The sequence below is a fragment of the Pan troglodytes genome, chromosome 22 (genome assembly GCF_028858775.2).
Source record: "Pan troglodytes isolate AG18354 chromosome 22, NHGRI_mPanTro3-v2.0_pri, whole genome shotgun sequence".
NCBI lineage: Eukaryota > Metazoa > Chordata > Mammalia > Primates > Hominidae > Pan > Pan troglodytes.
Window position 1 is genome coordinate 46,118,328 of NC_072420.2, and position 26,585 is coordinate 46,144,912.

Sequence of the window (26,585 nt, forward strand, 5' to 3'; positions counted from 1 at the left end):
GTGACACATGGAGCTCAGGTCACAAGGGCTGTGGGAGTGTCACCCCACAACAGCAATGGGTGCCTGGCCCTCTGGACTTTGCTCTCTACACCCCTCCTGAGCTCTCACAAACCCTGGCCCCTGGGACCGTAGCAGAGGCAGGTGATGTTTCCAAGGAGTCCTACAGGCAAGCATCCTCTGACCTGGGAGCTGCGTATTGTTCCCGTTTACAGGTGAGAAACTGAGGCCTAGGAAGGACAGACACGTGTGCGTGCCGCAAGTGTGGCTAGCAAGAAGGGAGCCTCGAGGGGGGCCCAGCAGCCTGGCCCCAGAGCGCTCTTCAGCATCGCAGCAGATGCAGGACAAGCAAGCTCCCAGCCGGGGAGCACCAGGAGACCAGCAGGCGTCCACCCTCGTGGTGCAGGCCATCTGATGAGGGCAGGGACCAGTGCCAGGATGGATGGTGCCCATGCACAGAGTGGGGCGCAACTGGGCACAGCTGCCACCGGGGTGCTAGGGAGGCGGGTCCACACACACGCCGGCCAAGTCGCTCATCTCAAATGCACGAGTCCCGTGATCTTGGCAAGTGGTGCACAGGCCCCTGGGCTGGGGCTTCCTCTGCCTCCACCCCCATCACTGGACATTCGGAGGTCAGTGGGAGGCCACGGGAGTGCACGTGAAGGTCACGTCACCATGATGGCCCCGAGGGGCTGCTCCTTCATCGCTCCTCCCTACCCCATGGGCCAGCCACTGGCACACAGGTGTCCTTACACGGTGCTTACCTCTTGCTCCTTTAGTCAAATGCAGAACTTGAGAAAATGTCCCTTCTCCTTAAAATGCTTTGATTTGTTTGACGTTTCCATGTAACTTTGGTTTAAGAAGGGAGAAGACCACTCCGTGGGAAATAACTCATGCTTATCTCTCACCGCTTGGCAACCTACAAATATTTTTTTTCGATGATGCTGGCTAAGCTTCTCGTAAATTCTCCATGCCTCTTAGATGCACCAAGAGTGACTCAGCATTTAACTCCTACTGGAGTGTCAAGGGCCCAGTGCATTGGGTGCAGTTGTCTGTGGGTACAAGATCTTGTGTGATTCTGAACTAAGCACAGACAGAATGAAAAGCACAGCACTCCAAACAGGGCTTCCTGCAGGTCCTTTTACATATATTTGGGTTTTTGTATATATCTAAAGTCAAGCTAGTGGACATCTATCACTTCAACCAGTTACCATTGTGAGTGTGGTGAGAACACTTAAGATCTACTCAAGTTTGAAGTGCCATATGCAATATAGTATTCTAGCTGTAATCACCACGTGTACATTAGACCTCTAGAACTTACTTTTCCTGCATAACTGAAACTTTGTACCCTTCGACCAACAGTCACATTTCCTCTTCTCTGTGGGCTGGCCTCTGCTGTGCCCTGTTAGCATTCCCAGATAAACAAAAGCTAAGGGGGTTAATTGCCACTAGACCTTCCCTGCAGGAAATGGTCCAGTAGTCCAACAGGTGAAATGAAAGGACACTACTCAGTAACAGTAAGTCAAGGAGGCCCCCGTTGCCTATGCACAGAGTGGGGTGGCAGCTGTGCCCCATTGCACCCTACTCTGTGCATGGGCACCGTCCATCCCGGCACCAGTCCCTACCCCTTATCAGATGGCCTGCACCATTAGGGTGGACACCTGCTGGTCTCCTGGTGCCCCCCTGCAGGGCTCTTGCTTGTCCTGCATCTGCTGCAATGCTGAAGAGCAGTCTGGAGCCAGGCTGCTGGGCCCCCCTTGAGGCTTCCTTCTTGCTAGCCACATCTGTGGCACACACACATATTTGTCCTTCCTAGACCTCAGCCCCTGACAACCACCATTCTACTCTGCTCCTATGAATGTGACTTTTTTAGATCCCACATGTGAGATCATGCAGTATTTGCTTCTATGCCTGCCTTATTTCCTTTAGTTTAATATCCTCCAGGTTCATTCATAAAAAGTGCAGTTACAAACTGTTGTTGCAATACCAGCTTTTATAATTGCCCATGTATTTACCTTTATTGAGATCTTCATTTCTTCATGTGACTTACTGTTACTGACTAGTGTCCTTTCATTTTACCTGCTGGACTCCCTGGACCATTTTCTGCAGGGCAGGTCTAGTGGCAATTAACTACCTTAGCTTTTGTTTATCTGGGAATGCCAATTTCTCCCTCACTTTTGAAGGACAGTTTTACTGGATATAGGACTCTTGGTTAACAGTTTTTTTTTTCTTTTAGTACATTGAATATATTGGTCCACTGCCTTTTGGCTTCCAAAGTTTCTGTGAGAAATCTGCTGATAATCTTATTAAGAAGCCCTTGGATGTGAGCAGTTGCTTTTCTCTTGCTGCTTTCCAGATTCTTTCTCTGTTTTTGAAAGTTTGATGATAATGTAACTTGGTGTGAGTCTCTTTGAGTTTACCTTACTTGGAGTTCCCTGAGCTCTTAACTGTTTATATTCATGTCTCCCAACAAATTTGAGAAGTTTTCAGCCATTATTTCTTCAGTTAGTCTCTCCGCACCTTTCTTTTTCTCTTCTGTTTGCAGCTTCCACGGCATGCATGCTTCCTTGTCTCTTGATGGTGGCCACAAGCCCCTTAGGCTCTTTTCACCTTTCATTCATCTTTTGTCTTTGAAAATTTCCATTATCTTATCTTCAAGCTCATTAATTCATTCTTTTGTCTGCTCAAATCACCTTCAGATTCCTCTAGTGATGTTTTCAATTTCAGCTATTGTACTTTTCAGTTCTGTAATTTCTTTCTGGTTTCTTTCAAGGTTTTTATATTGATATTTCCATGTTGTTCATACATCACTTTCTTGACTTTCTCCACACCTTTCTGTAGTTCTTTGAGCATCTTTAAGACAGTCATTTTAAAGTCTTTGTCTAGTAGATCTGCCATCAGGTCTTTTGCAGAGACAGCTTCTGTTGATTCATTTTTCTCCTTTGAATGTGCTATATTTTCTTATTGCTTTGTGTGCCTTGTGATTTTGTGTTAAAAAGTGAACATTTGAACTCAGTAATGTGGCTCTTGAAGTCAATTTTGCCCTTCACCAGCGTTTGCTTTTTTTTGTTACTTTTTTAAAAATGTTTTGTGTCTGTGCCAGAAATCTCCCTTAGGTGTGAACTTCAGGTCTTCTCAGGTCTTTTCTGAGCCTGTCCCTTTCCCTGGGTGTGTGCAGCCACTTTCTAATTTTCCTCTTACATGCTGCTGTTTTTCAATGTCCTGTTCTTTCATGTTTGGCTCCCAAAGGAGGAATAAGATAAAAATGAGGGAGAAAAAACAGTGCCAGCCCTCTAAATCCCCTTCAAGTCACTTCAGCTGGAAGGGGGAGCTTGCAACAACAGAGGGAGTGTAAAACAATGGCCCCACCTCCCTGTCTGCACATCTGTGATCCCAGGCAACCTGATCGGAGCACAGGTTCTCGATGTCTGCAGGACAGGGTCCTTTTTGCCGTCCTGTTTCCCACAAGCTGTGTGGCTGCTGCTCCAGGAACTCGTGCATGGCACCTGCTATGGGAATGGGGGTGGAGGATGGATGTGTGGCTGCTATTGTGCCAAGAGCTGGGGTTTAGCTAAATTAACCACCCGTTACTGTCCAAGCCTTCCTCTGGACATTGCAAGCTTTCAGTAGACTCCAGAGTTCCAAAAGAGTTCTAAGACAAATTCTGCCCATGCACTTGTTAATTAGTTGGGGAGATGGATTCCTGGCGCTTTCCATCTGCCATTTACCAGAGTACTCCAGAATCATTTTCAAACACGTTTCTTTCTGTCAAGAAATCAAGTCTTGGCCAGGCATGGTGGCTCACGTCTGTAATCCCAGCACTTTGGGATGCTGAGGCATGCGGATCGCCTGAGGTCGGGAGTTCGAGACCAGCCTGACCAACACAGAGAAACCCCATCTCTACTAACAATACAAAATTAGCTGGGTGTGATGGTGCATGCCTGTAATCCTAGCTACTTGGGATGCTGAGGCAGGAGAATTGCTTGAACCTGGGAGGTGGAGGTTGTGGTGAGCTGAGATTGCACCACTGTACTCCAGCCTGGGCAACAAGAGCGAAACTCCATCTAAAAAAAGAAAAGAAAAGGAAAGAAATCAAGTCTTGAGGCATCATCATTGTTATATCATGTGCAGGTGTCTAGCCTGGATGCCACCCAGCTATGCCAAGTGCGGGGAGAAACTCCCTATGGGCACTGTGGCTGGGTCCAGAGCTCAGAGGCTGGAGCTTTGAGAACTGGGCTGGAGCCAAACCATGATGGAAGCCTCTAGCTCTCAGGAAGAGACACACATCTGCGGGGGCAGAGTGACCACATTTCCAGGTTGCCCAGCCCTCGGGAGTGGCACAGTGCCCAGGCACTGGGGCAGAGGTGGATCCCGTAGTCCCTCGGTGGGAGCTCCAAAGCCTCCCGTTTTCATCTCTTCCTCTTCCCGGGATGGGATTTGGGGGATGAGATCTTCCTGGTGGGCTGGAGTCTGTCCCAGAAGTCAACAGCCCAACCTGGGGCCAAAAAAGACCCTCTTAGATAAGGCAGGCCCTCGGCAAGACTCCAGCCACACATGAGAGGGTGGAACAGAGCTCCTGAGTCCCACTCACCACAGCCACCTGCAGTGGTCAGGTGGGGGCACCGTGTCCATCCCCCCATGGGTTTGTGCCAATTTGCATATAGGTATGTAGCTTCCTATTGGCGACTGTAAGAAATTGCCACAAATTCAGTGGCTTAAACCAACACAGCTGTCTTACCTTTCAGTTTTGGAGGTCAGAGTCTGAAACCAGTTCACTGGGCTGAAACCAAGGTGTTGTCAGGGCTGGGTCCCTCTGGGACTCTGGAGGAGAATCTGTTTTCTTGACTTTTCCAGCTTCTAGAGGCTGCCGCTTCCCTTCGCTCAAAGCCCCTTCTTCCCCCTTCAAAGCCAACGGTGTCGGACAAGTCCTCATGGTGCCATCTTTTGTCCTTCGATTTTAAGGCTTTGTGTGGTTAGATGTGGATCATTTCCCATCTCCAGGTCCACAGCCCGAGTCCTGGCTGCAGCATCCCCTTGCCACGTAAAATTACATTTGTGGGTTCCAGCTGTTGTGCCGTGGACATCCTTGGGGCCATGGCTCTGCCCACCACAGTTTGTCCATGTGCACGGCTGCACATGTGTACATATGCATGGGAGTCTTACTTTGCATTAATGGGATTGCCCTGTGTCTGAAAGTTCCTCTTTCCTTTATCCTGCATCTCAGGAGTCTCCATAACTCCAGGGAGATGCTCTGGTCTTCGTGTTGTTCTGGTCTTTTCCTCAGCCCCTCCTGACTGAAGCACTCGCAGGTATTTCTGCTTCTCTATATAACAGATGACCCTGCGGACACCTGCTCAGCCCCGACTGGCGGGTTCATCGCACAGCCTCGCCTTTGTTTATCAGACACCAGCTGAGCCACCCCACCTGTGCCTGGCGTGGGTTTTGGGTCAGCGCTGACGGTGGAGAGATTGAATGTTGTAAACGTGTCCGAGTGTCAACAGGAAGTCTCCACCCGGGGACAGGGGCCCGTTTCTTAGGTTCTTTTTAGCCTTCCGTGGGGGCTCTGCAGCCTTGGGATTTGGTGGAGGTGTTTGTTCTGAGGCTGTTTTTCTTTGATGCCAAGATGTCCCCCCGGGCACTTCACTGCGTAAGTGCTATGGTGTGATGGAGTGATGATGGTGGCGCACTCTTGAAGCTCTGGATCAGGTTCCGGAAGCTCTGTGTGAGTCTTACTGAGGTGGTTATTTTCTCTTTTCCCTGGAAAGTGGGCTGAGAGCACTCCATGCGGGCAGGAGCGGCCCTGGCTCTGCAGGACTGGAGGGGGCTGTGCTGGAGGGCGGGGGGCTGGCCAGGCAGCCTTGGATCTTGTCCTCAGGAGCCCTTCAAAGGGGCGGCAGAGACTCCAGGCCCTGTGCCCCGAAGAGTCAGGCTGGGCTGGTTCTGGGGAGTGGCTGGAGCACCTGGTGCTGAGCACAGGTGGGCGTCCGTGGAGTGCACGTGTCTGAGGGTCTCTGAGGGGTTTGCCCTTTTCTTCGGGGCCACGGTGGCCGTGAGGGATGCAGGACATTGGGTGTGGCCCTCGAGGACTGGCCTGTCTGGAGCCCACTCCCCCGTGGGTGAACGCAGCTCTTGGTGGAGAGCCCAGTTTGGGGAGAAAGGAGGTTCTTGTCCTGGGAGGTGTCAGACAAAGCCGAGGATGGGACTCACAGGAGACCCCCAGTCAGGCCGTGTCAGGGTGAGGCTGGGAGTGAGGGTCCTGGAAAGTCCGGCTTCTGGGAGAGGGCACTTTGGCTCAGAGGCTGCCACTGCGGAAGGGATGGACGTCCCCGGTCCCCTAAGATAAGGGACCCAAGGGGAGGGGCGGGGACGTTCCACACTGGTGTGAGAACAGCGGAGAGTCCCAGCCAGAGGTACCCGCTGCTCTCCTGCGGGGAGGATGCTGGCTGCACTGTCTGTCCTGGGCATATTTAAAGGGGCCTCTGTTAACACACACAGGACTCCAGAACCATCCACACTTCTGGCTGGCCTGATTCCTGAGGGGGAAATGGTCTTTAAAGAAGCAAGCACCTTGATCCAAAGGGAGGTGGTCCAGCAGGAGGGGCCGCCCCACCATACCCAGGAAGGTTGAGCTCTCACACCCGGGAAGGCTGAGCTCTCGCACCCGGGAAGGCTGAGCTCTCGCACCCGGGAAGGCTGAGCTCTCGAAATGGGGTTCAGGCATTTGCTGTTTGATTCCAGGACATCTGAGACAGCTGGGCCCGTACCTCGGGGAGTGGAGGCTGCGCCATTCTCTGCCCATCCAGCATCTTAGGGCCGGGCATTTGGAAGCTGGCTTCTGAAGGGAGCCCCCAGGAGCTTCGTGGAGAGGAGATGGGACAGCTTTGGAAAGGGCTTTGCTGTCACTGGGGTCCCTGGGGCCGCCGGTGTAGCGTGCTGGTACCCTCCAGCCCAGGAAGGTGGCAGCTGCCGCATCTTGCTTTCCCAATGACGGAATGTTCTAGGAAGGGTGGTGGGAGGTTTCTCCAAGGTGAACTCGGGGGCAGCTGGGCAGCTGGCACGGCCTCTGGCCCCCAGGCCGAGTCCTGTTTCCTGATCTTAGCACAGCCCCAGCTTGGACATGTGGGACCAGGGCACTTCTTATGAGAAAAAGGATCATTGTAACGGCTGCCATCTGGATGGACGATCGTTGTAACAGCTGCCATCTGGGCGGACGGCGGCCTCTGTCTGAGGGGGATGTGACCGCTGGCCCCCAGAACCCAGGCTCAGCCCGTTGGGACCCCTCTGCCCCTGGCCCAGACCGTGGCTGCAAAGGCCGGGCTCTGCCTGGCACGGCAGGTGTGCTGGGAAGTCACTCTGAGCAGGGTCTGCCCTTGAGTGGGTGCTGCCCCCCTCCCGTAGGCAGGAAACCAGGTGTGAGAACTCTGGGCACCGGGGCTGCGTCCTGGCTTGGGCTCCCTGGGCGAGGGATGGACAGGGCTCCTTCTGACCCTGGGCTACTGAGTCGAAGTGAAGTCAAGCTCCGCCTGGGCAGGAATGAGTGGAGTGAGTCACCCGGCGCTGTGGGGCATTTGCACGGAGCAGCGGGGCTGGTGGGGAGACTGTGGCACGTTGGCAGGTACGTCAGGCATGCAGCCCCTCCAAGGGGTGATTGTGGCCCCGAGGGGAATCAGCATGGGGGGGTGGGGAGATACAGCTTGTCCTTGCCACATGAAGCACCTGGCCCAGCGGGTGAGCCGGTGCCCGACAGTGCTGGGTGAAATCCCACACTGTGTCCTCAGATGCCACGTGGAACCCCAGCTGAGGCAGCCACTCTGGGCGACGCCCCGTAGCCGAGGTTTCGAAGAACACTGGGGTGTGGGGTCAGCCTCCCTCCTTCCCTGTGGTGGAACTGTGGCTTCACAGTGGAGGCCAGGCTGGGGTGCCGGCCTGGGCTGCTCCAGCAGGGTCAGAGTGGGCGGGCAGGGCACAGGGCCGGGCGGGAAGGCTGCCAGCCCCAGCCCCTCACAGCTCCTTGCCCCAGCGGGGGTGCCGGCCAGTCCCTGGTCCCTTCTCCCCACTGGCTCTGCCCATCAATGCTCAAAGCATGGAAGGGGAAGCCTGTGGACACCATGTCCGCTGTGCCCATCCCTGCTCAAAGCATGGAAGGGGGCCTGTGGACACCATGTCCCGTGCAGACACCATGTGTCCTGCAGACACCATGTCCCCTGCACACAGGTTTCTGCATGGAGCCTGCCTGTCGTTTGGGAATGAGTGAACCTGGGTGGCCGTTGGGTGGCTGAGCCCAGGGGATCAGGGCAGGCTGCCAGGCACGTGGAGAGCCCTCCCAGACTCAGTTTCTCCTTTCTGCCCCTGCCTGGCTGCCTCTCCAGGCCGCGTCGGTGGCCCCTGGTTCCGTCCTGCACAGCCACCTCACCAGCTGTCTTTCTTTTTGCAGAGCGCGTCAGCGAGGAGGTGGGGCTGCTGCAGCTCCTTGGGGACCCCCCGCCCCAGCAGGTCACCCAGACGGATGACCCCGACGTCGGGCTGGCCTACGTCTTTGGGCCAGATGCCAACAGTGGCCAAGTGGCCCGGTACCACTTCCCCAGCCTCTTCTTCCGTGACTTCTCACTGCTGTTCCACATCCGGCCAGCCACAGAGGGCCCAGGGGTGCTGTTCGCCATCACGGACTCGGCGCAGGCCGTGGTCTTGCTGGGCGTGAAGCTCTCTGGGGTGCAGGACGGGCACCAGGACATCTCCCTGCTCTACACGGAACCAGGTGCAGGCCAGACCCACACAGCCGCCAGCTTCCGGCTCCCCGCCTTCGTCGGCCAGTGGACACACTTAGCCCTCAGTGTGGCGGGTGGCTTTGTGGCCCTCTACGTGGACTGTGAGGAGTTCCAGAGAATGCCGCTTGCTCGGTCCTCACGGGGCCTGGAGCTGGAGCCTGGCGCCGGGCTCTTCGTGGCTCAGGCCGGGGGAGCGGACCCTGACAAATTCCAGGTAACCCCCACTGTGCCGTTGCTGGGGGACTGGAGCAGCTGGGGTGGGGTGGGGTGGGGGTGGCCACTGGGACAGGGACGGAGCTGTGGCCGGAAGAGGAGAGTCCCCACCCCAGCTGTGGTCAGCCCTGGCCTCCAGCGCAGGCCTCCCGGGTTCTTGGCTGCTCAGCCCTGGCCTCCGGCGCAGGCCTCCCGGGTTCTTGGCCAGCCTGGCTGGGGTGGCATTCACTTTCTTGGCTCTCTGGCTCCTGCACCCCCAGGAAGGGTAGCCCTGGGCTTCCATGGTTTCTCTGAGACCCCGAGGCCCAGCCCAGGAGGGCCCTCTTTGAACGACTTTGTAACTAGACATCCACCCCAGCCGTGACCCCGTGACCCAGAGACACCCCCAGGCCTGTGCCAAGCCCCGTGGTGAAGTGGGGCTCCCGGCCTCTGACCGGCCGGTCGGGTAAGTGGGGACCGAGTCCAGGCCCAGCCACACGCCTCGTGGCCCCATGCAGAATGAAAGCTGGGGTCCTTGTTGAAAACGATGAACGATCCAAAGCTGGCGGCAGCAGGGTGTTGATCCCAGCAGGGTTCTCCTGTGGTATCTGCACACCCGCTGGGACCAGGGGCTCAGGGCGGCCCTGCAGGTCAGCACCTTTAACAAAGGGTGCAGCAACCCACGCCTGGGAGACTCCACTTTGGAGCACGTGGTGGGAGTCCCCCAGCGGTGAATGCACGTGGCCGTCTCCACCTGAGTCTCCGGGAAGTCCCTCCAGTGGGCCTTCATTTCTTGGGGTTGGGGGAGTGGACAGATCCCTAAACCCATGTGGGGTCTGTGTCCAAAGCCCCTGCATTTCTGGGAACAGCCACGTGGGTGACCTCAGCTGACACTGTCTCACAAGTCCCTGAATTCTAGCATTCAAGCTGGCCTGCAGCTGGACGCCCCTGCCCTGGCGGGCCGCAGGGGACAGAAGGTTAATTATTGCCCAGACAAGGGCTGTTTGTTTGAAGTTGTTCTAAGTCCTGGTGTCTGGGGGTTCTGAAAGCTGACTTTTCACCTTTGGCAGGAACTTTTAACCCTCAGAGCTCAGGAGCCGCTAGGACGTTGACACCAAACTGGGCCTCTGTTTTCCTCTTGATCACAAACATGATTACCGGGAAAGAAGTCAGAGTCACCCCCTCCAGTGAGAGGCAATTTGTTGTGTGAGTCCCCAGCCGTTTCTTGGTGGAATAAAGTGGCCCACAAGTGCCGTACATCTTTAACACTGTTAGGAAAAGCGGCTGAGTGCCGAGAGCTCGGTACGTGGGTGCACAGCTGTGCCCCGATGGTGCTATGGGAGCCGGGCCGCCGCCCTGCGGTGAGGGCCTCCTCATCAGCGAAGTCCCGTGTGTAGGAAGAGGGGGTCTGGGTGTTTAATTTTGCATTTCTTGGACTGTTAGTGAAGATAGACTTTCATTTTGTCACTTGTTTATTGTCTGTTTGTATTTCTTCCTTTGTGACTGACCGGTTTATGTTCTTTGTGGTTTTCGATGGGCCCAACTCTCAGTGATTTATACAAACTCCTTATCTTTAAAAGAAACTTCTCTTTGGTTTTGCATGCTGCAGATTTTATTTCTACCTTGTCATTTGCCTTTTTACCTTGTCTTTTTTTTTTTTTTTTTTTTTTTTTGACCATTGGGATTGGATGTGTGGTTTTTTTGTGTTTTTTTTTTTTTTTTAGATGGAATCTCGCTCTGTTGCTCAGGCTGGAGTGCAATGGGGTGATCTCAGCTCACTGCAACCTCTGCCTCCCAGGTTCATGCGATTCTTCTGCCTCAGCCTCCCAAGTAGCTGGGATTACAGGCACCTGCCACCATGCCTGGCTAATTTTTGTATTTTTAGTAGAGATGGGGTTTCACCATATTGGTCAGGCTGGTCTCGAACTCCCGACCTCTGGTGATCCACCCGCCTAAGCCTCTCAAAGTGCTGGGATTACAGGCGTGAGCCACTGCACCCAGCTGGGATTTGATGTGTTTATGTGGTTAAATCTGGCCTGGAGAAGACACCATGACTTACAACAGCCCAGTGAAACCTTGGAAGGTCAGAGAGCTGGAACAGGAGGGAGCTAGAGGGCCCTGGGTCTGGCCCTGGGCTGGGGCCCTGCTGGGCCTGGGTGGCGTGCTGCGGGCCGTGTGCTGCTGGGCCTGGGTGGCGCGCTGCGGGCTTCGTGCTGCTGGGCCTGGGTGGCGTGCTGCAGGCCGTGTGCTGCTGGGCCTGGGTGGCGGGCTGCGGGCCGTGTGCTGCTGGGCCTGGGTGGCGGGCTGCGGGCCGTGTGCTGCTGGGTGTGTGTGGCGGGCTGCGGGCCGTGTGCTGCTGGGTGTGTGTGGCGCGCTGCGGGCCGTGTGCTGCTGGGTGTGTGTGGCGCGCTGCGGGCCGTGTGCTGCTGGGCCTGGGTGGCGCGCTGCGGGCTTCGTGCTGCTGGGCCTGGGTGGCGCGCTGCGGGCCTTGTGCTGCTGGGCCTGGGTGGCGGGCTGCGGGCCATGTGCTGCTGGGCGTGTGTGGCGTGCAGCGGGCCTCGTGCTGCTGGATGTGGGTGGCGCGCTGCAGGCCGTGTGCTGCTGGGCCTGGGTGGCGCACTACGGGCTTTGTGCTGCTGGATGTGGGTGGCGTGCTGCAGGCCGTGTGCTGCTGGGCCTGGGTGGCGCGCTACAGGCTTCGTGCTGCTGGGCCTGGGTGGCGCACTACGGGCCTCGTGCTGCTGGATGTGGGTGGCGCGCTGCGGGCCGTGTGCTGAGGGCTGTGTTGGTTGATCTCTGTGTCAGGTCCCTGCAGGCCTCAGGTGTCAGGAACTTTCTCTTTGGGTCTTAGATGAGATTCCAGCTGGGGAGAGGAGAAGCATGCTTGTGTGGTAGAGAAGAAGACAGACTTGTTCAGCACGAGATTTTCTCAGACTTCTGAATTGAGATACTTGGGAAAGAAACATTCAAGTTGTGTGACTCATAATTTTTGGCAGAAACAAGCATAGAGCTTTGGGAGCAGGGAGGAAACGGAGGCTTCCTCCTCCTCAGCCTCTCCACAAGGCTGCATCGCCCCTGGCGCTGCCGCAGATGGTGCCTGGGATCCCTGGCCGCAGCTGGGTCCAACAGAGCCCTCCGGAGCACTGGTTGTGTTCCTCATCCTAAGAGTCCTTGGGCGTTGTTGGTCTTTTCAGGTTCACTTTCTTGAGTCAGGTTTGTCAGTGGCCGTCTCCCGGGAAATCATGCACCCCCTCCCAGCTGCTGCCGTTGCCTTGAACGTCATTTCCAGCTGTGTCCTGATTTCCAGCTGTGTCCTGATTTCCAGGGCGCTGAGGCTGCAGCGTGTCGGGAAGCATTTTACATGCTCTTCCCTCACAGAATTCCTGTGATCTCTGTTTCGGGTGTCTCCGGATTTCATAACTTTCAGTCCGAAGTCCCTAAAATATTTGCAATGGGCCTGTGGCTTTTGCACTAGTGCCTCCTGCCCCACCCCTGGAGCCAGCGGCCGCCACGGGCTCAGAGTTCTCTGCCCTCTGTAGTCGCCCCCCACCCAGGCACCCTGTAGCCCCATGCAGGAGGTGTCGGCCCGTCGGGGGCACTCTCAGGAGAGCGTGTGGCCACCTGTGGGGGTGTCAGGGCCTCACGGGCCTCTCTGGACAGTGCATGTCTGTGTGGGGATCGGGTGTCAGGAATGCCCAGTCCCTCCCCGACACCAAGACCACCCAAGATGCACCCCCCGCCCGGGCTGCCCCAGTGGAGAAGCGCAGTTTTTTTTTGTTTGTTTTTTGTTTTTTGTTTTTTGAGACGGAGTCTCACTCTGTTGCCCAGGCTGGAGTGCAGTGGCACGATTGTGGCTCACTGCAAGGTCTGCCTCCCGGGTTCACACCATTCTCCTGTCTCAGCCTCCCGAGTAGCTGGGACTACAGGCGCCCGCCACCAGGCCAGGCTGATTTTTTGTATTATTAGTAGAGACGGGGTTTCCCCATGGTCTCAATCTCCTGACCTTGTGATCCACCTGCCTTGGCCTTCCAAAGTGCTGGGATTACAGGCGTGAGCCACTGCGCCCGGCCAAAGCGCAGTTTTCTAGAATTCAACCCCAGCTCCTCCCTGGGCCTGACCTGGGGGCTCCTGAATGTGAAGGCTCAGCCGCTGGGCTGCTGCCCCACCCCCACGCAGTAGGTCCTGGTGGACGGTGGACCCTGGACCCCACGGTGCTGCCCCTGGCCGACCTGGGGGCACTGTAGGCAACGCCCTCCCCCGCAGTGTGACGCTGAGAACCGCTGGTGCGTTTTGTGGGAAACCTGTGGGAAACCCAGGGGGCCCACGGGGTCCACAACCCCCCCCCACGCATGAGCTCACACGCGTGCATACGTGATCTCATGTTTGCACACGTGTCCATGCAGATGCATGCTCTCACGCACATGTGCCCACACACTCAGCACTCACACCCCGTCCTGCAGGCTTAGCCCCACTCCTGAGCCACCTGCCCGGGCTTTGGGGGCCCAGCCGGCGTGGGGAGCCCCAGGCTCCAGCTGGCCTCGCTTGGCTCTGAAATCTAGGCCAGGATGCAGAACCCGCAGTGCGGCCAGTGGAGCCCCTGGTACTGTGCGCAGCCCCCACCTGGCAGCCCCTTTTCCTGCCAAAGCCCCTCCCAGCGTCCTCTCCCCACCGGGCGAGCTGCTCGCTTGAGGCTTAGGACGTTGCGCCCTCCTGTGTCCTTGCCCAGCATCCCCGGCCTGCATCTCACCAGGCACCGCCGGCCGCGCCAGGGCCCGAGAGGGCAGGGTCAGGCACCCTGGCACTCAGCCCAGGAATGAAGATGCCAGAGGGAGCGGTGGGTAGGTGGGTGAGTGAGTGAGATTGGGTCCGGACGGAATGGGCGCAGAGATCCAGGAAACTCCCCCACATCTGCGGCGTTTCTGTCCTTGGCTTCTGGGTTTTGTTTTTGATGAAAAGGTGAAGTTCAAAGAAAGCAAAGCCATGGTGCCGCCTCGGTTGGTCCGAGTTGGGAGATGAGGCCGCTTGGTGCTTGTGTAAAGCTCCCGGGACTTGGGGTTGGGGGACTTGACCTGCAGCCCCTCAAATCTGCCCGCCCTCCCAGGCCTTAGATCGAGCCACACCTGCTGTGGTTCTAAACCCGTAGCCCTCAGGTGGCCCATCAGCTGCCTCAGATGAGCCGAGTCTGAGGGAGCAGCCTCCGCCCAGCCGGGTGCTTTCCACATGAAAGCGCCCAGGACGCCCCTGGGTCTCACCACGTCTTCCTACCATGAGGCATACCGCACCCCCAGGGAGGCTGCCTGAGACCCCTTCCCTCTCCGAGACTCTCCTGCCCTTTGTGGGCCCCCCGAAATCTGGAGCTCAAGCAGCGCCGGGGTTGCCGCTGCCGCCTCAGGACCGCTGGTGACCCCTTTCTCTGTCTGCATTTAGGGGGTGATCGCTGAGCTGAAAGTGCGCAGGGACCCCCAGGTGAGCCCCATGCACTGCCTGGACGAGGAAGGCGATGACTCAGATGGGGTGAGTGACATCTGGGGCCCGGGTGGGGTCTCCCCTCAATCCCTGGCACGCGGAGTTCAGGGAAAAGTCCCAAAATATACCACTTGGGGCACTGGGAAGCTGCGATACCATTTCTATGCTCTCCTGTAGCACCTCAGAGCCCTTCCTTGCCATGAACTTTCCCGTAAAAACAAATACAAAGCATGATATAAACACCAGAAACCACCCTCCATGGCAGCTGGTGAGACAGAGGATGTGAGGCAGCTCAGCAAAGTGTGTGTGTGTGTGTGTGTGTGTGTGTCTGTGTCTGTGTGGTGTGTCTCTGTGTCTTGTGTGTTGTGTGTGTGGTGTGTCTCTGGTGTGTCTGTCTTGTGAGTTGTGTGTGGATGTGTGTGTATGTGTTGTGTGTCTGTCTTGTGTGTTGTGTGTGTTGTGTGTCTCTGTGTGTCTCTGGTGTGTCTGTCTTGTGTGTCGTGTGTGTCTGTGGTGTGTCTCTGTGTTTGTGTGTAGTGTGTCTGTGTGTGTGGTGTGTCTCTGTGTGTGTGGTGTGTCTCTGGTGTGTCTGTCTTGTGTGTTGTGTCTGCATGTCTGCATGGTGCGTGTGTCTCTGTGTCTGTGTGTTGTGTGGCGTGTGTGTTGGTGGGGTGTGTGGAATCATGTGGTACCCAAGGGGAGACTCCCCCAGCCCCAGGTGTGAGGAACAGCAGGGAATTCTCACTCAGGGGCCCAGATCACAACATGCCCCACGTGAACATGGACCCACAGCCTTGCTCCTGGCGGCGTGGGCAGGAGATGCCGTGGACGTGGACCCACAGCCTTGCTCCTGGCGGCGTGGGCAGGAGACGCCATGGACGTGGAGCCACAGCCTTGCTCCTGGGGGAGTGGGCAGGAGACGCCGTGGACGTGGACCCACAGCCTTGCTCCTGGCGGCGTGGGCAGGAGACACCGTGGACACAGACCCACAGCCTTGCTCCTGGGGGCGTGGGCAGGAGACGCCGTGGACGTGGACCCACAGCCTTGCTCCTGGGGGCGTGGGCAGGAGACGCCGTGGACGTGGACCCACAGCCTTGCTGTGTGTGGCACACTGTGTGGGCAGTGTGTGAACATCCATGTTACTTTCATGCTTTTTCTTATTTTGCCCGATAAGCCCGTTGTTTTTGCCTGGAACATGCCAGAAGACGCCAGATTGTTCACATGGCGGCCATGACAAGGCTGCGCCCTGGGACAGCTTGCTGGGTGCGGGGGGTCGCCGAGGCGCCGCACCCCTCCCCTGGCCTGTCTTGCCCTCAGGGGTCAGTAGCGGTCCCTGAGGATGTTTCTCCTCCGGGTTTTCCTGAAGTTTAAAACATCCGGCCGCCTTGGCGCGTGTTCGGCCCAGCCGGGCGTGCGCTGGGGAAACCTGTGCGGGGAGGATCTGTGGTGCGGCCTCCTCCAGGGCAGGGCTCTGGCCAGAAGAGAGGAGCGCGTTCCCCCTCCCGCCTCCGCATGTCTGACCACCGGCCGAGGCAGGTTCAGAAGCGTCACTGTCCTCGACCCGATTGGACACCACTCTGAAGCTCAGATGGTGCCTGGACAGGGAAGGCCAGCGTGCCCACCCCAGCGGCCCCCCCGAGAGCACCAGAGAGGGCTGGACGAGGCGAGAGGGGGCCGGGAGGAGGCGAGAGCAGCGTCCTTTGCTTCCCCGGCCTGCTGGGCTCGGGGCCTGGCCTGGCTGCCATCTCTCCAGCCTTTCCCTTTTCAAACTCCTCAGGCATCCGGAGACTCTGGCAGCGGGCTCGGGGACACCCGGGAGCTTCTCAGGGAGGAGACGGTGAGTAGCCGGACGGGGCCCCGCCCACCCTGCAGGGTCCCGGGAGAGCCCCTCCCAGCAGTGGGGTGACACATGTGCACACGCAGGTGTGGCTCCAAGAGCTCCCTCTATGCCATGAAGACATATTCCTGGCTGGGAACAGGGATGCTGGGCTGGGCAGACGCTCGGAGCCTGGGCACAGGCCCTGCTCCGGCCCTGCCTGGCCGCCGCGTGTCTCTGGTGAGAGGATATTCCTTTAAAACGAGGTCCTGCCCTGCACACTCCTTGGTCTTCGAGGCAACCTTGGCCTTCCCTTCGCCCCATCCCTCCGTTAGCTCGTGGGTGGCCACCAGGGAATGAACGGGTGTGTGAGTCTGACGACCAGGAGGAGAAGGCGGTGCAGGGAGCGTGCGGAAGGCTTTCGCCAGCTCGGGCCACCTGAGAAAACATAGGAGGGGCGGGGAGTGGGGAGGCCCCAGCCCCGGGACTGAGGCGCGGTGCTTTCCGTTAGAGACGGGTGCGGGAATGTGTTCCCTGCAGGGACCCTCTGCAGGTTCACATCAGCTTCCCAGCATGGCCTGTCGGGCGCCAGGAGGCCTCTGTGGTGACGGCAGGCGCAGTCCTGGGTCCTGGGGAGCCGGGGAGCCCACAGGCGGCCACACCCCTGCGGCCCACGGAAGGAAGCCCCTTGCACACAGCCCTGGAGCACCCTCCTGTTTCAGAGGATTTTTCTTTATCTTTCTTGCAATCTTAAGTATTTCATTTCACAAACCAAGCAAGTCTCCACCGGGCATCTGCCGGCTGAGTAACAGGCCACCTCCCCTCTCATCCTGCAGGGCGTGGCCCTAAAACCCAGGCTCCCCACGCCACCCCCGGTCACCACTCCACCCTTGGCTGGAGGCAGCAGCACGGAAGATTCCAGAAGTGAAGAAATCGAGGAGCAGACCACGGTGGCTTCGTTAGGAGGTAAGCTCTTTTCTGGATGTGGTGTGTGTGTGGTGTGGGGTGTGTGTGTTGTGTAACGTGTGTTTGTGTGATGGTGAGGTGTGTGTGATGTATGGTGTGTGTAGTGTGTGGTGTATATGGTACGTGTGTGTGATATGGCACGTGTTTGTGTGAAATATATGGCAGGTGTTTGATGTGTGGTGTGTGATGTGCATGTTTGTGATGTGTGATGTTTACGTGATGTGTATGTAGTGTGTATGGTGCATGCATGTGTGGGCGTGTGTGGTGTGTGCAGTGTGTGGTGTGTGTATTGTGTGTGGTGTGGTGTGTGTGTTGCGTGTAGTGTACGTGTGTGGTGTGCAGTGCACATTGTGTTGTATGTGATGTGTAGTGTGCGTATTGCGTGTGTGTGATGTGCATGTGTAACGTACGTGTGTGATGTGTATTATGTGTTTTTGTGTGTGTGTGTGTGTGTGTGAGGCAGGTGGGGAGATGCCGAGGCCCGGATGGTGGCTCTGGGTACAGGCTCTGGGTGTTCACTGTGCTTCTCTTGCAGGATTTCTGTTGGTTTTCATTTTTATTTTAAGTAAAAGTTAAGAGGGAAAAAGGAAAAGGGACAAAGCATGCTGGGTGATAAGAAGGCATTCTGGGGGCCCGGGGTCTCTTGGAACAAATTCAGGAAGCATCTCCCAGGTTTCAGCTGTCATCGGCTTAGGTGGCCACACCGGCCTTACTGTTGATTTTAAATTCTGTCTCCCTGTTGCCTTTGCCCGGGAGCCGGAGCTCAGGGGAGTGCGGCTTGAGGCTGGGGATCTGACGGTGTCCAGCCGGGCTCCAGGACTGAAAGCGTTTGGGCTGCCGGGGCCATTTGGGGTGCCGAGAGCAGAGCTGGGGCCACCCGGGGGGCCTGACCGTGGCCACCTCTGTTTCTCTTCCCAGCTCAGACACTTCCTGGCTCAGATTCTGTCTCCACATGGGATGGGAGTGTCCGGACCCCTGGGGGCCGCGTGAAAGAGGTAAGGCCACCTCCCTGTGCTCCTGAACCATTCTGAACCAGAGCACCTGTGGCCTTTTGGGCCACTCACTGGTGAGCCCTGATGAAGCCCCTCTGTGCCCGTGCCTCCTTTGTGCCCAGCACTCGGTGCCAGCATGCGTCCACCCTGCGTGTCCACTGTGGGAAGCAGCCTAGCCTGGGACTCTGGAGAGCACAGCGGGACACGCAGGCAGGGTGTGTGGGGCCCCACCCCAGCCCGAGCCCTGTGTTCTGTTTATTCCCAGGGCGGCCTGAAGGGGCAGAAAGGGGAGCCAGGTGTTCCGGGCCCACCTGGCCGGGCAGGCCCCCCAGGATCCCCATGCCTACCTGGTCCCCCGGGTCTCCCGTGCCCGGTGAGTCCCCTGGGTCCTGCAGGCCCAGCGTTGCAACCTGTCCCCGGACCACAAGGACCCCCAGGGCCTCCGGGGAGGGACGGCACCCCTGGAAGGGACGGCGAGCCGGTGAGTCCTCACGCCCCACCGAGTCCGGCCCGGTCTGGAGGTGGGGGCTTGGGCAGGAGGGGGAGAGGCTGCGGCCGACATGGGAGTGAGCTGAGCTGGGATCGGGGCAGGTCAGCAGCCTCCTTAGGCCCACCGTTGCTCGGGGTTGGTGCTGGAAGGTGGTCAGACGTGGGAGGTGGAGCTGCTCAGACACAGCCCTTGTGGGTGTGAGGAGGCTCCTGGCGCGGGTGCGAGGACATCGGGGGGACTTGCAGCGTGGGGTGCACTTCCATGTAGAGACTGTAGGTGGCGCCGGAGGAGTCATTTCCCATCACTAACAGCTTCTCTTGCACACCCAGGGTGACCCTGGTGAAGACGGAAAGCCGGTGAGTCTGCGTTTCTTTCTGGCCCCCGTGTTATCTGTGATGTTTGCTTAAACCCCAGGGCTTTGTTGGCAGTGACACTCTTTAAACGCGACCCAGTGAGGAGACTGTGCAGCAAAACCATTTTGAAAGTGAAATTTTGTAAAGAAAAGATGAGTGTAACTGTTGATGGGAAATAGCAGTTATGCATTTGTGTTGAGACATTTGGGCCACAACTACCATGAAGAAGGAAAGGAAGTGAGAAAAGGCAGAGCTTCCAAACCCTTAGAGGGAAAATGCACAGCAAAGAAAAAGGAAGTCGGGCAGGGCAAGGGGTGGTGCAAGTTGCAGGGGAGGGAAGCACGGGGCGACCTGAGACTCTGTGAAGTCCGAGCTTCGTCGCAAAACACGCAGTTCAGTCTTTAAAAATCAGCAAACACCGTTTCCAAGCACAGTAATGACGTGATCGACTGCGAATAAAGACCTGGAAACAGCCTGCCCAGCAAATGGTAACACTCGGCAGAAAGTGGGGCCGTCACGAACGCTGGACAGGAGGGTTCAAGTTAAAAACAGTCTAGAAGGTCTGAAAGGACAGGGAGGGCATCTCATGGTGCCCACCGAACGGTCATTACCAACCGCCTGGCACCCCACAGCCAAGCTGCCTGCGATGAGGACCACGGCAGACAAAGGACGGTCGGCTGGGGGGCGGCACGGGACCCACCCACTGCAACAGGGTACACGCACGCGTGTGTGTGAGTGTGGGGTGAGGATCCATGGGGCCCACCCACAGGGCACACACACGTGTGTGTATGTGCGTGTGTGTTTGAGTGTGTGAATGTGTGACTGCGCGTGTGTGTGTGGGGGTGAGGATCCACACGTACACATACCACACATGCACACACAGCACATATCACACACCACACATTACACACCACACGTGGACACATGCACATGCACATTACACACACGTGTGCACACACCACACATTACACACACCACACGTGGATACACTTGCATACACACACTACACGTGTGTGCACACACCACAGGTGGACACATGCACATGCTACACGCACGTGCACACATCACACGTGGACACATGCACACATACCACACATTACACATACCACACGTGGATACACCCATACACATACCACACGTGGATACACCCATACACATACCACGTGTGCACACATGCGCACACCATGGATTATGCACACCATACATGCACACTCACATCACACATACATATCACACATGTACACACCACACTCCTCACACACACACCATGCATACCACACACACACGTATGTAACACCCAAGCACCAGCTGTTGTGGAGGCCTTCGGGGAACCTGCTGTGACCTCCCGAGGGATGCTGCCCACAGCTTCCCCCAGGCGTGGCTGGCGAAATGGGCTCAGGCGGGAGACAGTCTGCTGGGCCTGGCGCCCTCCTACTTTCCGGGCCCCAGAGACTCCCCTGAAGGGCTCAGCTCCCGTCCGTCCCCTGCTTGGGGGAGGAGCATTGAGAGTGCTGGGTGCGGCCCATGGTGGTGCCTTCCCTGACCGGGCACCCGGATGTTGTGTTCCAGGGCGACACCGGGCCACAAGGCTTCCCCGGGACTCCAGGGGACGTAGGTCCCAAGGGCGACAAGGTGAGTCTCCGTGGCTGGGTGGGGCCCCTTCCTGTGTTGGCCCTTGGCCAAGGTGGGGGCTGTGTGCATGCCCAGGGCATGACGGGCTTGTCTTGTGTTCCCAGGGAGACCCTGGGGTTGGAGAGAGAGGGCCCCCAGGACCCCAAGGGCCTCCAGGGCCCCCAGGACCCTCCTTCAGACACGACAAGCTGGTAAGTCCCGCCCTTGGCTTCCTGTGACCCGGGGTCTGCCCTCTTCAAAAGCAGGCACTGCCTCTGGGAGGGCATCTGGCCCAGAAGTATCAGCTCCACCCTCAGGGGCTTGCGTGGGGTCTTGGCTGAGCTGAGGGGTCACAGGTGTGGTGGGAGCCCCCATCCACCTGCCTTCAGGCTTCTCTGGGGGCAGCAGAGGGGCCGTGGTTTCTCAGCTCCTTGTAGAAACAGCTCGACATGCAGCTTGGGGGGCAGGGGCCAGGAGTAGGCCAGGCGGGGGGCCGAGCTCAGGGCAACGTGTCTCTCCGGCTCTTTTCCTCAGACCTTCATTGACATGGAGGGATCTGGCTTCGGGGGCGATCTGGAGGCCCTGCGGGTGAGTGGCCCTTAACCTGCGGCGCTGCCCGATGTCTGTGCCCGTGAGGAACAAGCCATGGACCCCCGAGATTCAGCTGGGGTCCTCTGGGGGGTGGGGACAAGGCCCGGTTTGGGGGTGGTGGTCATCCCTGGTGGGTGCCACATGGGCTGTGACTATCTGTGTTCGCCCACATCCAGGGTCCTCGAGGCTTCCCTGGACCTCCCGGACCCCCTGGTGTCCCAGGCCTGCCCGGCGAGCCAGGCCGCTTTGGGGTGAACAGCTCCGACGTCCCAGGACCCGCCGGCCTTCCTGGTGTGCCTGGGCGCGAGGGTCCCCCCGGGTTTCCCGGCCTGCCGGTAAGTCCTGCCTCCCACCGTCAGTGTCGGGAGCCCTGTCTGCTGGGAGTGAGGGATGAACACCCCACATGGGAGCCCCTGCCCCGCCTCAGGCCTCCCCAGTCCCCGCCCCCTCACCTCATCTCCTCTGGGAGCTGGTGGGCGGTTGCTGACTCGGGGCCGCCCTGGGGTGTGCGGAGGCACCTGAGTGGCCACCCCATGGTTCTAGGGGTGCTGACCAGTGGGGGTGACCGCAAGCAAGGCCTCCGACCTCTCTGGCCCTGTGGGTCCACGGACTGCACAGAGAGCGTCTCCATGAGCAATTCCCATGGGTGGGTGTGGGAGGGCCGAGGTCAGCATTGCTGGAGGGCCAGGGGAGGGAGGAGCCTGTTTGGCCAACATGGCTCGTGGGGTCTCAGGTCCCCACGGCAGGCTCCCCACCAGCTCTGCCACACATGACGGGCAGCAGGTCATGACTGGCAGCAGGTGCCTGCTCCACCAGCTGTGCCACACATGATGGGCAGCAGGTCATGATGGGCAGCAGGTGCAGACATGGCTGCTGTAATTGGGTCATGCTGCACTGGCATCCCGTGGCCTGGGGTCACTCGGTAGCATGCCATGACGTGCAGGGCAGGGAGTGTGGGGTTAGGTCACCCATGACATGCCCCTGCCTCCGTAACAGTCCCTACCTGAGCCAGCCAACCCTACCGATGGGCGTTCGCCGTCACCATCGGCTCTGAGGCCTCTCTGGGTGCTGCATGGCAAGTGCTCCCCAGGATCCATTCTGAGGGGAATTTGGGCTTAAAGAACATGCCTAATCCATATTCACGCATGTGGCCAGACTGCCTCTCAGAGGGAGCAGCGGCTACGCCAGCCCTGGTGTGCAAGCATCTTCCCGCCGTGGTGCTGTCAACCCTGCCATCTCATCCTGCCAATGTGGCCGCGAAACTGCGGGCTACGCAGGCTGTGGGGTCTCCCGTGAGCCCTGGGACTCTGGCCCTGTGTCTGGGGGAACGTTCTGTGTCCTGCCTTCCGGAAACCTGCGGAAGCCCAGATAACCTGTTAACCCAGAAATCGTTTTAGTGGCCGAATGCCATCAAGACCCACTGTGCTCTGCTCTCCCCCAGGGACCCCCAGGCCCTCCGGGAAGAGAGGGGCCCCCAGGAAGGACTGGGCAGAAAGGCAGCCTGGTAAGTGTTCCCTCGAGTCCAGGGTGAGTGGGGCCCAGCACCACACCATGTGGCCCGGGTCCGGGGGTGCCTGGTGACGCCCGTGAAGGGGAAATGCCAGGAATAGCCCCCCATCACAGCCCCACAGCCTGGGGCCTCGCGCTCTGGAGGTCACCCTGACCTGGGCGGCTGGGGCTTGGGTAGAAATTCATAACCCTGTGATGATGAGCGGACTCACAGGTTTTAAGAACGTGGGCACCCCGCGAGATCTGAGATCGTACTCCGAGCTTCCACGTTGGTTACGGGGCAGTGGCCATGAGCCTCTGTCGGACTGACGCAAGGAGCCGGGGCCCCGGGCGTTTGTGGGTGGACCTGGCGGGAGTCGCCTGCGTCTGGCCCCCTGGGGAGCGGTCTCCAGCATGACCTCAGATGAGAGCTGCACTGCTTTGGACTGAGCAGGGGACGCGGGCTGTAAATGCCCCTCACTGCTGTAAGCCTGTGGCTGAGCTGAAGGGCCCTTCTTGGGGAGGCATCCAGGCCCCAGGCCCCACATGTAGCCAGGTCCAGCATTGGGATCAGGCTTGGCGTCCCTTGTGGCTTCCCTTTCAGGACCCCAACCACACCAGAAAGGGGGGATGACAGTGGCAACAGCCTCAGAAACTATTAAACCGGCACAGGCAGCAAAGCAGGGACCCGGGTCGGGGCACAGTTCCTGGCAGGGCGATGTGCCTTCCTCTGTCCGCTGTGCTGCAAGTCTGATTTTGTCATAATCCTGCTCTTTTCCGTACAGGGTGAAGCAGGCGCCCCAGGACATAAGGTACAAGCAGAATTCCTGGCACATCAGTCCCCTGCCCCTGGTGCCCACTCAGTGCTCGGACCCCCAAAGAGGGTGGCGGCTCCACGGTTGAGAGAGTGAGCTCTCTTGGGGCTGGCCTTGACCCCCACTCCTGCCATCTGTCCATCCGTTCTGCCGGAATCGCGGGCAGCAGCCTCTGTCAGTCTGGCGAGGTGGCTTCGGCCCTTGTCACTTTTGTGATGTGGCTTCCGCCGAGCTCTGGTCTGCCGGTGAACTGAGAGTAGACGCGCCCTGGAAGCTGAGCTCATCTGGAAACAAGCTCCCTGTGGCAAGCGCGATAAAGCAGCTCCAGGAGCTTTGGGAGGAGGGGCTGGGCCACAGCAGGTGGAGAGGCTGCCTGTGGCCTGGGGAGGGCCCTGAGCTGGGCCCCCCAACATCCCCCCATAGGGGAGCCCCATCCACCCGTCTCGCAGGCTCATGAGCGTCTGGGGGCACTCGGAAGGAGCGCTGAAGGCAGCCTGGGTGTCCTTGGCGGCCCTGGCCTGGCTCAGAGTCTGCTCAGACCCTCTGGACTCAGGGCAGCTGCTCTCCATGGACCCAGCCTTCCTTTGGGCAGCCCGAGGTCTGGGCCACAGCCTGCTTGACCAGACAATTTATCTGACACCCCCACAACGACCCACTTCCTCCTTCTGTTCTGCGGGAATTGAGCTGGAGGAGGAGCTAGAACCCTGCAGAGGAGGGGCTGGGAGCCGGGTCTGGGCCTCCAGTCGGCATCTGTGCCGACCCCACCACAGACGCCCCTGGAGGTGCCCTCGAGGATCCAGGCTTCCACGGGCCGCCCACTCGAATCATGTCCAAAACATCAGGAGCTCCTCACCTTGGGCTGGACGGGGTTGGCACTAACGGGGAACTTTCCCCAGAGCATGGCCAAGCTCCAGGATGGGGGTGATGAGGGAAGGAAGGCCAGTGGGGAGAGGAGTGAGGAAGAGGACAGCTGCGAGTCAGGTGGTGAGAGCACCCGGAGGGGCTGAGAGGACATGGGCTGGGAGTGAATGCATGTGCACATACACACACACACACCTCTCCAGCATATGTACATACACACACACCTCTCCAGCATATGTACACACACACACACCTCTCCAGCATATGTACACATGCACACACACCTCTCCAGCATATATACACACACACACACCTCTCCAGCATATGTACACATGCACACACACACCTCTCCAGCATATGTACACATGCACACACACGTCTCCAGCATATGTGCACACGCACACACACCTCTCCAGCATATGTACACATGCACACACACACCTCTCCAGGATATGTGCATACACACACACCTCTCCAGCATATGTGCACATGCACACACACGTCTCCAGCATATGTACACATGCATGCACACCTCTCCAGCATATGTACATACACACACACCTCTCCAGCATATGTACACACACACACACACCTCTCCAGCATATGTACACACACACCTCTCCAGCATATGTACACACACACACCTCTCCAGCATATGTACACATGCACACACACCTCTCCAGCATATGTACACATGCACACACACGTCTCCAGCATATGTACACATACATTCACACCTCTCCAGCATATGTACCTACACACCTCTCCAGCATATGTACACACACACACACACCTCTCCAGCATATGTACACACACACACACCTCTCCAGCATATGTACACACACACACCTCTCCAGCATATGTACACATGCACGCACACGTCTCCAGCATATGTACACATGCATGCACACCTCTCCAGCATATGTACATACACACACACCTCTCCAGCATATGTACACACACACACACCTCTCCAGCATATGTGCACACACACCTCTCCAGCATATGTACACACACACACACCTCTCCAGCATATGTACACACACCTCTCCAGCATATGTACACATGCACACACACGTCTCCAGCATATGTACACATGCATGCACACCTCTCCAGCATATGTACATACACACACACCTCTCCAGCATATGTACACACACACACACACCTCTCCAGCATATGTACACACACACACACCTCTCCAGCATATGTACACACACACACCTCTCCAGCATATGTACACACACACACACCTCTCCAGCATATGTACACATGCACACACACCTCTCCAGCATATGTACACATGCACGCACACCTCTCCAGCATATGTACACACACACACACCTCTCCAGCATATGTACACACACACACCTCTCCAGCATATGTACACACACACACCTCTCCAGCATATGTGCACACGCACACACACCTCTCCAGCATATGTACGCGTGCACACACACACCTCTCCAGCATATGTGCACACACACGTAGGCACACACATCTCCAGCATATGTGCGCGCACACACCCCTCCAGCATATGTGCACACACACCTCCAGCATATGTGCACACACACACGCACACACACCTCTCCAGCATATGTGCGCACACACATCTCCAGCATATGTGCACACACATGCACACCTCTCCAGCATGTGTGCACACACACATACACGCACACACTCACACATCTCCAGCATATGTGCGCACACACCCCTCCAGCATATGTGCGCACACACACACGCACACACATCTCCAGCATACATGCACACACACACATCTCCAGCATATGTGCACACACACACCTCTCCAGCATATGTGAGCACACACACTCTCCAGCATATGTGAGCACACACACACCTCTCTAGCATATGTGAGCACACACACACCTCTCTAGCATATGTGAGCACACACACACCTCTCCAGCATATGTGCACACGCACACACACCTCTCCAGCATATGTGAGCACACACACCTCTCCAGCATATGTGCACACGCACACACACATGCACATCTCCAGCATATGTGCACACACACGCATACACACACACCTCTCCAGAATATGTGCCCACACACCTCCAGCATACATGCACACATGCACCTCTCCAGCATATGTGCACACACACGCATGCCTCCAGCATATGTGCACATACACATGCATACACATAGCATATGTGCACACA

At 57.8% G+C, this 26,585-nt stretch overlaps 1 protein-coding gene across 9 annotated transcripts in view; it reads left to right on the top strand.

Moving 5' to 3' along the window:
• COL18A1 (collagen type XVIII alpha 1 chain) overlaps nt 1-26,585 on the top strand; it is a 114,326-nt gene that overhangs the window by 56,369 nt on the left and 31,372 nt on the right. For 6 of the 9 annotated variants that reach the window (XM_009441685.3, XM_009441667.4, XM_009441679.4 and 3 more), the window contains 13 exons: nt 8,432-8,976; nt 14,382-14,468; nt 16,198-16,257; nt 17,073-17,202; nt 18,121-18,197; nt 18,460-18,675; nt 19,014-19,040; nt 20,607-20,669; nt 20,774-20,860; nt 21,183-21,236; nt 21,416-21,574; nt 22,681-22,743; nt 23,513-23,539. In XM_009441685.3, the coding sequence (XP_009439960.3) occupies nt 8,432-8,976; nt 14,382-14,468; nt 16,198-16,257; nt 17,073-17,202; nt 18,121-18,197; nt 18,460-18,675; nt 19,014-19,040; nt 20,607-20,669; nt 20,774-20,860; nt 21,183-21,236; nt 21,416-21,574; nt 22,681-22,743; nt 23,513-23,539 (1,595 nt within the window). Of the gene's footprint in view, nt 1-1,816; nt 7,613-8,431; nt 8,977-9,978; nt 10,161-10,233; nt 10,257-14,381; nt 14,469-16,197; nt 16,258-17,072; nt 17,203-18,120; nt 18,198-18,459; nt 18,676-19,013; nt 19,041-20,606; nt 20,670-20,773; nt 20,861-21,182; nt 21,237-21,415; nt 21,575-22,680; nt 22,744-23,512; nt 23,540-26,585 lie in introns of those variants that run through there. The other 3 variants (XM_009441693.5, XM_016938664.4, XM_009441708.5) reach the window with 3 other exon arrangements.